At 36.3% G+C, this 12,096-nt stretch overlaps 1 protein-coding gene and 1 non-coding gene across 2 annotated transcripts; one reads left to right on the top strand and one right to left on the bottom strand.

Moving 5' to 3' along the window:
• The first annotated feature begins 32 nt into the window (after positions 1-32).
• Positions 33-105, top strand: TRNAK-UUU. The gene has a single exon. It is a non-coding gene; the product is annotated as a tRNA-Lys (tRNA).
• A 3,939-nt stretch (positions 106-4,044) lies between these two features.
• On the bottom strand, positions 4,045-10,722 carry LOC110026564 (glycine--tRNA ligase, mitochondrial 1-like). The gene is made up of 9 exons (XM_020727546.1): positions 10,226-10,722; positions 9,599-9,981; positions 9,382-9,499; positions 7,270-7,464; positions 6,739-6,963; positions 6,306-6,365; positions 6,058-6,138; positions 5,571-5,976; positions 4,045-4,473 (listed from the first exon to the last, which is right to left on the bottom strand). The coding sequence occupies exons 1-9, from the start codon at positions 10,703-10,705 to the stop codon at positions 4,238-4,240; spliced, it is 2,184 nt and encodes a 727-aa protein (XP_020583205.1). The 5' UTR covers positions 10,706-10,722; the 3' UTR covers positions 4,045-4,237.
• Positions 10,723-12,096: the final 1,374 nt, after the last annotated feature.

Genomic DNA, 12,096 nt, shown 5'->3' on the forward strand with positions numbered 1-12,096 from the left:
TATTTAAATCCTTTCACTAATACAACAGCCAAGCCGTCTTAGCTCAGCTGGTAGAGCGCATGGCTTTTAACCATGTGGTCGTGGGTTCGATTCCCACAGACGGCGTTGTTTTTTACAGGATCAAATTTATGTGAAAAAAGTTATTTTTTTTTTATTTTTAGCCCTTCAAAATCTATTACATGATATTGTTTTAATCTTTTAATCTCATAATTTATACAAATATCCTACTTAAATATAACATTTAGATTATTTGAATAAAATAGGTAATTATTGAAAATAAAAGTTCATATTTAAATTAATGATATTTTTACATATCAATTACTTAAAATAGTAAATATAATATTTTAATCAATTAACACTTAAATATAATATTTTAATTACACCTTTTGAAACCAACTCATGAAATTCTTAAATAAAAATTAGGTGTCAATTCAAAGAAGCAAGTCGGGTTAACACAGCTTGAATAATAAAAGGGGCTAAAATTAAGACTCGATTATAATTAAACGGTAAAAAATTAAGACCAGAATCAAGCTTGTCCCCCAAAACCGAATACTATCCAAAATTTTGTGCTTATTCAAGTCAGTTTTGGGTTTTCGGGTTCAATCTGACCCAAATAATAAACTGGTCTTGTTTTTTGACATGAACCCGACTTAATAAAATTTTAAGATCAACCATAATCCGGATTTTTCGAGTCAAGTTATAGTCGTGTTGACTTGTCGTATCAATTTTTGACACCCCTAGTTAAAGCATTGAGTGGTTAAAATATTATATTTAATTTTTAGGTTGTTAAAATATTAAATTTAATAATTTTGGTGATTGACATGCACAACCCCCTAAATTATTAGAATGACATTAAGAGAGAGAGCATTATAAGATTGCATCCTATTGAAGATAAATATTATTTTATTATTATTATTATGCGATTTTGAGAGGGCAAATGAGTTTTGAGTTATCATATTTGAGCTTGCAAGGAAGTGGATTAAGAGCTGATTTGCAGTTGAGCATGCCTAACTTTCAGAGTAGAGATTTGATATAAGATGTTTGAGTGAGGAAATACCTAACCAAGCCAAGTTACTTCAGTTGAAATGCTGGTTTGAGATCTGGCAGGATCGTTGAGATGTTTGTTGCATCATTTCCTGTGAGTAGTGTGTCGTCCACATACACGAGTAAATATATACATATATTGTTATTTTGGTAGATTAGAAGAGAGGAATATGTTGTGCTCAGTCGGAATCCTTTAGTTTTGAGGTGGCTGGAGAAGAGAGAGTATGATTAACATGTTGGACATCTTAAAACCCTTCTGGTTGGGTCATGCAAATGGTTTCATCTAGGGGTGTGCATGCAATAATGTGTTTGAAATGTCCAACTATGGTGCATGTCACTTGTGGTGGGGAGATATGGTGAGAAGAACTCTAATTGTAGTCAGTTTAGCCACTGGACTGAAGGTTTCCATTTTATTCAATGGCTTTTTCCTATTTAAACCCTCGAGCAATCAACCTTGCTTTGTAATTGGGGATCGATCGATCCATCATGATGAAGTTTGGTTCAATATATCCAACTACAACCTATCATGTTTTTGTTGGGAGGAGGAGATAGAAGAGCCCAAGTATTCTGTTTTTGCAAGGCTTGAAATTCATTTGACATGGCATGTCTTCAGTGGAGTTGCTTTACCGCCGAGGTTTGAGGTTGTTGTCATGATGGTGTGAATATCAAGTATTTCTTTGGGGATCGACATTTCATTAAAAATAAAATGTTGATAGATGATAATTCTCCTTGTTTGAGGATTTTAGCGTCCATACCTTTTATGAGAGGGTGAGTATTCAATGAATATACAAGGTGGAGCTAAAGGTGAGAGTTTGTGCAAAATTAGAGGTCTTTGCCCAGGAAACTAGAGACACTCAAAGATGGACAAATTATTGAAGGTAAACATGTGATGTAGAAATTCATACAAAAACAACATCTTGGAAGTTTTTGATTGATGAGGTAAGAAGTAGTGTTGACTTTCACCCCATACATCTGAGTGAACAAGATCAAAATGTTCCTTGGACCTAAAAACATAAAAAAAGAAATTGCCATTTGTGACTCTTGGATGAGTTACATTCATTACAAAAAAAAAAAACTAGATATAAGAATGTTGTGAGGTCTATTCTTCGAAGATATGGTTGTTGTTGTTTTATGGTGTGGATGTCCAAGACGACGATGTCGTGGCTCAGATGGAGATGTGGAATGATTAATGATTGAGAGTGCAATAACTGGATACACTCCATTCCGATTGGGTCCATCGAGGATTGCGGTTTGTCCTCTGACCCTTAATGACAACCAAATTTATTAAATGAAATCTACCTTTGTTATTTGAAGTTAACAGATGTACCGAGATAAAGATGTTGGATAAGCGGGGAGAATGTAGGCGCTGAGGACGAAGTAGCTTATGTTGAGAAATGAGGATAATTCTCTGCCCAATGCGTGCGATAGGAAGAGCAGACCAACCTCCTACTATCACTTGTTAATTTCCCTACTACGAAGGTGCACGTTGCAGGTGTTCAATGTTACAAGTTAGGTGTCATGTAGAACCGGCATCCAGAATCAATATAGTTGATTTTTGGTTGGTTGCTGCCATGAGGTGTATCTTATTTGGGGTTGCTAGAGGGGTATGAATCAAAGTTGGTTCTATGCCAACATATATCAGTGTAGTGTGCCCATATTTCCCACATATTTGACAGATAGTGGTGTTGCCTGAAGTTCTACAATCCCTGCTGGTGTTAACTTGAGCCGCTCCTCTTCGTGATTGACTACTAGAGGTTCTTCCATGGCCTCTGTTAGTGATGCATCCTCCTCTTGTTGAGTTGGTGTAGAGAGCAATGGAAGTGAGTAGAGTTCATCAAGCTTGTTTGGTTTGAGTCACAGTCTAATTGCTATTTTGAAGAATTGATAGGGACTTCGGAGACAAGTGAGGATGTGTATGGTTATATCTTGATTGTCAATATGAACCCCCGCAACAACAATGTTACCTACTAAAGACTTTCTAGTAGATATTGAGATGCAAAAGATTTCTCATGAAAATATGGTTTCTTAGTTGGACAACCCTGAACCGGTTTGTGGATTGAAACCGCCTTTCTAGAGTGTTTTATATTTCGGTGGTAGATACCAGATTGATGATATATGACAGAATTGAAAGTGAAATAGTGGAATAGATCAGGGTATAAAGATTTTGATCAATGAGTTGCCAAATAAAAAACTGAGGACTTCGGAATGGAAGTCCATTAGTATTTTGGATTCGAGTAGGCGGACACGTTGCGGAGCCATTTGCCTTGAACAATTTCTAGAGCTGAGATTTCTAGGTGGGATAGTTTCTAGATGTTAGCCGAATGCTTGCTGTAACCTTGATGTTAGACATAAAAAATGTCTGCCATGGTCGAAGTAGAAAATGTTTATAATTACCTTATATGAGAGAAGTTGGACAAATTAGGAAGAAATGGAACCTGCAGGAAGAGAAAACAGGGAAACTAGCAGAACTGGAATGAAATGTAATACAGCAAATCAAAAATATTAATTTCACATTGAACCTTCATTACAATAGTGCAAATGTCAAATAAAGTTGAGAATGTTCTGGACCTAATACAGTGCTCCAGAGCTGCAGAGTTATTTAGAAAATGGAGGGAATACAACCTGTGATGTAGTTCCTAGCCTTAACGACCAAGGGTTGTTACAGTTGGTTAAACCGACTTTTAAAACCATGCTTACAAATACATACATAAAGGGGAATTTACATACATACCACCCAATTCTTATGTATTTACATATCTAACACCTAAACTTATCTTTTTACATTTATATCACCCAAATATTTCCCATCACATCTAAAATACCACCATTTTAACTTCTAAAAGTGAAATCCATCTTTTCATGCATATGTAAGATGGCATATATGTAAAAATTGAAGTTTAAGTGTTAAGATATATAAGTACATGAGAATTGAGTGGTATGTATGCAAATCTTCCAAATATAAATTGCACACATCACATGAGTTAAAAGGTACATAAAAAATAACCTTTTTCAGTTGCTCAGCTTCCTTAACACCCAAAACAAAATTACTTCTATTCAGCCATAACATTATAAATTATAACATTACCTATGTTTGTTTCACCATGAAAAGTAATGGATTTATCTTGTTTCACCAGTTCCCATAATCAGTCTGAACCCTCCCAACCGTAAAAAAGATAGTGTAGGGAGAAAAGTTTCAGTCCTCATCAGCTTGTGATACAGAATGAGTTGGAAACCTCCACATGATATCAGCCCAGGTGCTCTGCCCATCAGTTACTTCCTTCACCACCGAAGCGACTTCGTCAATGCTCACACGGATTTGGTCCTTGCTATCCCTGTCGCGGATCGTCACCGATCTGGTTGAGTCGACGGTGATAGCAAAGGGCACGCCTATTTCGTCTGTCCTCGCATAGCGCTTCCCAATTGAGGTACCTGAAATATAAGTAAAGAAGCTCTTACGTGCATTTTAAAATTAAAAATGACTTGAAATGCATGCATTTTAGAAATGCACGAGGAGTTTGAATTTAAATGCAAATCAAAATGAGTTGAATTTTTTTTTATAGGAAATTTATATATGTAGCACACAATTCTTACAAACTTACATATCTCGCACATGAACTTCCATATTTAGATACATAGCACTTTGGTGTTTTAAACTCATGCAAGAAAATGTGTATTTCATTTTTAAGAAGAGAAAATAGTGCTATTTTTCATGTGATATACACATTTGAGTGCTATGTGTGTAAATATGACAGTTATATGTTGTGCGCAATATACACAAATGCCCCATATTTCAAATGCATTAAAATGAGGACGAGATGTATAGTTGGGCAATTTTAGAATATAGGAAAAACAGAAGTTCTGATGTATTTCAAATCTTTCAAAATTTTACTGTCCTTTATTTGAATCAAAGGACAAAAATTTTGAAATGAAATGCACTCAAAATACTGCTAAACAAACAGCCCCTAAGTTGTTTCCACTTGAGGCTTTACAAGAAGAGATTCTTATTCTTTTAGGAAGATTTACATACATAGCACTTAATTCCACCATATTTACATATCTAACAACAAAACTTTAATTTTTATATATTTGCCATCTTACCTATGCATGAAAGATGTATTTCACCTTTTAAATGTAAAAATTTATATATATTTGCCATCTTAAGTAAAAATTTATATATATTTGCCATCTTACCTATGCAAGAAAGACGTATTTCACCTTTTAAAAGTAAAAATGGTGGTATTTTTTATGTGAGATGAAATATTTGGATGGTATAAATGTAAAAATAAAGTGTTGGTGTTAGATATGAAAATGCATAGGAATTGAGTGATATGAATGTAAATGCACCCTTTTTAATATCACAATGATGGAGCGGGCATGAGCGCAAGATAAGAGCTTTTCAAGTTTACCACAAATGAAAATTGTTTTCAGCTGAAGTATTAACAGAAAAGTACTCTAAATTACGAGAATTTCAAATGAATAATTCTGATAGTTTTAACCGAACCATTAAGAAAATTTTAAAATCATACCTGTAACATCAATAATATGAGAAATTCCAGCTGCCGTTAAAGATTTTGAAATGATTTTGGCAGTTTCATCAAACTTCTCATTCTTGACCAGTGGGAAAACAGTGCACTTAATGGGAGCTACAAGAGGTGGGAAGCGGAAAACATTCAGGTGCTCATCCTCTGATTTGCTCGGTCTCGTGTAGAAACAGTGCTCAAATAGGCAGTAGATGATTCTCCCGATGCCAAATGAAGGCTCGATAACCGAAGGTGTGAAGGTCCTTTGGTGTTCCTTCTTCTTTTCAATGTGGATCGAGACCATGCTTTTCTTAATGATGACAGATTTTTCCAGAGAGCAGACTTGGAATTCAGTTTCTCCTTTAGATTCCAGAGAAGCTTTCATGTCCAAAGCTTCAGCTTCAGTCATGGCCTAACCAGAAGGAAGAGGGCGGGGGGAGTTTCATTGCGGAAAGGTGATGGGTTTAAGAAGAGAAGGGTAACAGTCGCTCACCTCAAGTGCCTCAGTAACCATTTTTTGGTTTGCTTTAAATGCAATGCCCAATTCTTTCTTTGATGGAGTGATCAACAGTTTCTGTATTTATAATATTAAAAGATAATTAAGCCATGAAACAATAAATCTCAAAGTAAGATAAGGGTGGCAAAATCAGTTTTTTTTTTCTAGCTGCTTGAAAGGGAAATCTGATATCTTGCTGAGGTAAAGAAAGGAAGGTCAAAGAAACAGTGTAGAACAAAACTGACCTCCACCTCTATGGGCTCTGGATACCTCTCATGAGCAACCAATGGAACGCCACTCTTCTCCTGTTAAAACTAAGAAATTTAGCACAAATTTAGAATAGTTCCCTAACTTTAGGATAAATGATGGGTAATAAAATGCAAAGCAATCATAAAGAAACTCACAAAAAGATTAAATATTTAGATAAAAAGAAGAGCAGAGTTTATTAAAAAAAGGTTTTTGCCAATAAAAAGACACTACATGCAGACCACAAAAAAAAAGGCATAGGAGATTAAAGCTTAAAATACTGGTTCAAGTGATATTACAGTTGTTATTTGAGGCAGATATTTAAAATGTTGTAGCCATCTGAGCAATTTTATGCGAAAAAAAAAATGCAAACTGACATCTAGACTTCTTCCATAAGCTGTGGATGAACATTCCAAGAAAATTAGAACCTACAGTATGAGCACGTAAATCATAAGCAGATCTATCTGCAATTCCAACACATTCTATCCATCCATACGAGCACTCTATCTCCGCATCCCAACAGTCCACAGCATAGTGCGCCATCTCATTCGGCAAATGCTGTCGGAATCGAAGGCGTTCTTTGTCAATGCCCAGATGGGTCAGAAAGAGGTAAACTCTCCCAATGAAGTAACCAAGAGTTTCATTATTTACAGTTCCCTAATAAAATGAAAAGGAAACTACATCAGAAGAAAATAACATTTCAAAACAGGAATACACCTTTACACATACCACCTAATCCCTGTGTATTCACATATCTAGCACCACAACTTTACTTTTTACATTTATACCACCTAAATCTTTCATATCACATAAAAAATACAACCATTTAAGCTTTAAAAAATGAAATACACATTTTCATGCACAGGTAAGGTAGCATGTTATGTAAAAATTGGAGTATAGGTGTTAGAATGTTAATACATAGAAATGGACTGGTATGTATGTAAATGAAGACAAGAACCAGACCTTCCTAACAGCTTCACCAAGAACAACTGGTTTTGCCGATTCACCGGCCATTTGTAGCTCTCGAGGAAACATTAGGAACTCCAAGTCAGCCACATCGACAAATTTTGGATGGGATTTGTCTTTAGGGTCAACAAAGTGCTCAATCTCAGCCAATGTGAACTCACGAACTCTTAACAATCCTTGCCGGGGTGAAATCTGGTGATATAAACGGCTTAGTTCTGAAGAAAATAGTATTCAAACAAAATGATAAAAGTTGAGGATATTTTAGTGCGAGTGTGCAGCTGCCACAAAACAAGAGATTCTTTTTAACTACAAATAATTTCTAGTCTGCATAAATATTTCTGATAAGCTCAATCCTATGATAAGCATTCATTACCACCAAAAATATTACAAACACAAAGTAAGAAAAAAAAACCTTGCGACGAGATAGGAGAAAAAAAAAATGATATTAGAGCCTCAGAGGTACAGATTTAGACTAAATTTACACCAAATACAATTATAAATGCTTTAGAAACCACAGAATCATCTAATTTAGAACAGCCATTACGATAATAGCATGTTGCTCATTAGATCAACATGCAAAATGACTACGATATAGGATATTAATGAAGTGTATTAAAAGTTTATTAAAGTACACGACAACAAATGCTGGGAAGTTGCACCTTTGGATTATTTTTTCTTCCTAGTATTACATACCACCCCTACAGAAGCTAAGGCATGGTTTGTTCCACTATTAGGATGGCAAAAAAGAATGTCTTTAACTGAAAAGCGGCGGCTTTCATAGGGCATTGTTTACACTTATTAAACAGCCAGATTTTGCTTTAATTAATAGATGATAAATTACCCACATACTGTGAAATAAATGTAATATGAAGCACTTGCTAGATAAATGAAGAAATAAAATGATTTAAAAAACTACGTGTGCTCATTCAATATATCCTAGTACAATATACTCATTTGTTCCAGAATATAATCCAGTCGCACAAGCAACATGTATGTAGCACAAGTGAAATATGATAAAATTGTCAAAGCAGAACCTTTAACTAAATTAAATTGCACCAAAGTCCTTTTCAACTATCTAAATTAAACAAAAATAGCACATGTGCTCCTATTTGATGAATTCCGAAGTGAGTTTAAGCGTTTCTCAAATCTAGGCTGACATGGGAGATTGCTACAGTAACGCTGGCCTAAAGAGGTGCGGAAGCAGATCCCGCAATTTCATCGTCTAGACCTCTCCCATGTTGGTTTGGCGCCTCCTTTCCATTGGGGGATCCAATTCTAAGTATGTTAATGTGAATCCTTTGTTTGAGGTTTTTAGTTTTTCGCGTGTTTTGTACCTGGACGACCGCCGGCATCTCTTCTTCCCTTCGATGGTTGTATCCGAGGGTGCTCCGGCTATATCTTTCTCCCTAGGCGGTGTTATCTTCCCTGTCTCCTTCCGAGTTCTCCTCCACCCCGCTCCCGGCCGCACTTCACTACTACAGTCACCCAAGACAGCATTCTGGTTGTTATTTTCTGCAGTTCCAGCCATCGTCGTCGTCGTCGTCATTCCCTCCCCCCACTTCGCTGCCCTAGCAGAACTAGCCACCAACATCTGCCGCTATCCAACCATCCTGTACTGCTGCCACCACCAAAAAACCCCTTTGCCATGTTGTTTGCCTGCCGCCTTTAGCCTCTCAGCCATTCCCCTTACCTTCTTGAATTGCTGTCGCGCAGAACACCCATTTCCAGCCAGGGATCACCGCCTTCCTGCTGTTCTGCCACTACCAACCCCAACTGCTAGCTGTCACCATCAAGGATAACAACCATACTTGCTATCCCTGCATTTTCGCACCTCTCCCTTGCCGCTCCCAGTATTCCTTTACTGCCACCACACCCCTTAGCCATTCCGATCTCCAACACCCTTGGGAAATACTTTAGTGGTGTTTGTTGTTGTATTTCTCTTTCAAGTGTATTTGCCTGTAACCGCCTATTTGCCTTTTAGTAATAACATTTATTTTTCCTATTATTGGCGTTAATAAATTTGAAGATAACATGAAATGCAAAAGCCAAGTATAAATTTTGCATTATTGAACCAAAAAGTAAAATAGAAGCTGGTGATTCTAAAGATACCTCATTTCTAAAAGCTTGGCCAATCTGAGCTGCTGCAAATGGAAGTCTGTTTCCATTGTAATAATACAAATCCTTGAAGTTCACAAAGATGCCTTGTGCAGTCTCCGGCCTCAAATATCTAAAATTTAAAACCAAAAAAGTATCCAAGAAATGAGTGACAAAGTAAGATCCATAAAAGAAAAATAAAAACAGATCTTTAGTGAGCAACGAATCTCACCCAGGGCTCAAGCCAGACGGGCCAATCGAAGTCCGAAACATGAGATTAAAGGGATAAGGATCAGATAGAAGATTCTTCGTATCAGGTGCAACAATGCCATACTCCTTCAGTTTAGCCCCTAGTTCCTCTGCAGATAAATCATCCAACACAGCCAAAACATGCTTTAATTCAGTATTTTTTTCAGCAGGAAGACTAACATCCTTCTCTAGTTTGTCTTTGCAATAATCCTTGAGTAAATGATCAGCCCGATAGCAGGTTCCTGTCTTCTCATCCTTCACCATAAGGTCCGTAAACTTCTCTACATGGCCTGATGCCTTCAGAACTATCTCTGGTGTAACACAGGGACAATCTACCTCCAACATGTTCTCCTCCAATACAAAATGCTACAAAACAAGGGTATATATTAATTAACTGCAAAAAAGGAAGTCAAAACACACAAATTTCCAAATTCTAAATCATTATTCACAAGGCATGTTGAATGCTTTGAATTTCAAATTAGAATTAAAGAAAATCATGTGCAAAACACATATAAAGCTGATGAAAAAAAAATATCCCATCTCGATCATCGTTATCTCTCCAAAAAGCTAGACATATTTGCTTCCATTAAACCGATGCTGAAACCCTGACCTGACGCCAGAAAGCGAGAACATTAGACTTGACGGCGCACCCAGGAGGGCCGTAGTCGTAAAGGCCGGCTACCCCACGGTATATCTTGAAAGAAGCAACATAAAAGAGCCTCCTCTCCAGCGTGTTCACAACCGCTTGCCGGAACGCTTCGCGATCACCGGCGCCGCCGCCGCCGTTGTTGCTGATAACGGTTTGAAGACACCTCGCCACCGCGGAAGACTCCACCTTCAGGGCCCTGAGGGCATCGACGGCCGCGTTGATCTCCGGTTTCTCGGCACCCTCCGCCTTGAGCTTACGGACGGCCTCCGCTTGGGCCTCCACGGCTGCCTGCTTCTCGGCCAGGTTGCTCCGCAGGGTTTCCTCGGAGGCGGTGACTTCCATCGGCAGCGCAGCAGCAGTAGATGAATGGCGGAAGATTGGGAGGAGGAGAGTGATAAGGGTTTTGGATGGCAACGGGGATCTAGAAGCGGAGGGAAGCATTCGAGGAAAAAAAAAATTCTTAATTTATTTTACTTTTTGAACATTTGCCTTCACAAGTCCACCTTAAAAAAAAAAAAAAAAAAAAAAAAAAGTCAAATTTACACTTATACCTCAAAATTCATATTTTTATTTTTACTTTTCTAACATTCTAACTTTCATCATCACATTTTAGTATCATAAATTTATGCAATAAAAATATTCAATTTTAAAAATAAATAATAGTAATATTATAATGTGATATCTAAAATTCAAGTGAGAAATATACATATAAATAATAAATTTTAGTAGTAAACACGTAAATGTATAAGATTGCGCGGTGTGTGTAAATGCCCAAAAAAATAATTAGGGTGTCTACACACATCACATAATTTTCTCTCCAATTAGAAGACTTTCATTAAAGCCACACACTAATCATTGATCATTAATTTCTAATATTATTCACACACACACCCACACACATACAATACTTAAAATGTTAACATCACATCAAAGCTATCATCATTACTAACTTGTCAGAAGTAAAATACTTATTTAATTGCATAGTTTAATTACACTATTGTTGAGTGCAAATATTACACAATGTTTTAGATACGTAAAATATATATATTTCATCGTGTACCCGAACTGTTGGTTGTCATTCATAGTATTAGACCACTCATGTCGGTATTTCGAATCACAGTTAGCCTTAAGGTTGTGGTACTTGAATTGTTAGGCACGTAAGGGGGCTCGAGGATTGTATAATAGGCTCTGGGCAATCCTTTCAATATATATATATATAACATAAATTTAAATTATATTTTAAATTAAAAAAAAAGTATAATAATTTATTACATTTTACAAACAAGAAAAAAGAAAGAACTTTGAAACTCTGGCACACACATACTAAATGTCTTGAAGCTCTGTTATTGTTACAACAATTTATCATGCAACTCACACATTACAGCATTCACCTAGGGAAAGTCTTGTAATGATAAATGAAAGGGACAAAACTATTTACTAAACAAACATTCCAACATATTAACTTAACCAAAATTTGATCAGAAGTTCATTGAGGTGTTCCTTGTAGCTTATTTAGGTCTTATAAGTCCATGCAAATGCAAATATGATTATTTATAGGAGCATTTACATATATACAACCCAATTTCTACTTATTTACACATCTAATATCTAAACTTTACATTTTACATTATCAAAAATACATTACAACCCCTTGGGGGCTGTTGGGAAACTCAAGGGATACAATGAATGACCCAAATTTGAATATTGACCCTCACAAATAAAAGGACATCATTTATTCCTAAAATCAATAACAGAGTTTGGAACAAAGATGACAACAACATAATTACATGACTCTACCAAGTAAAAGAAAATTACCTGTTAAATATATTACA

The sequence above is a fragment of the Phalaenopsis equestris genome, unplaced genomic scaffold (assembly GCF_001263595.1).
Source record: "Phalaenopsis equestris unplaced genomic scaffold, ASM126359v1 Scaffold000002, whole genome shotgun sequence".
In the NCBI taxonomy this organism is placed as follows: Eukaryota; Viridiplantae; Streptophyta; class Magnoliopsida; order Asparagales; family Orchidaceae; genus Phalaenopsis; species Phalaenopsis equestris.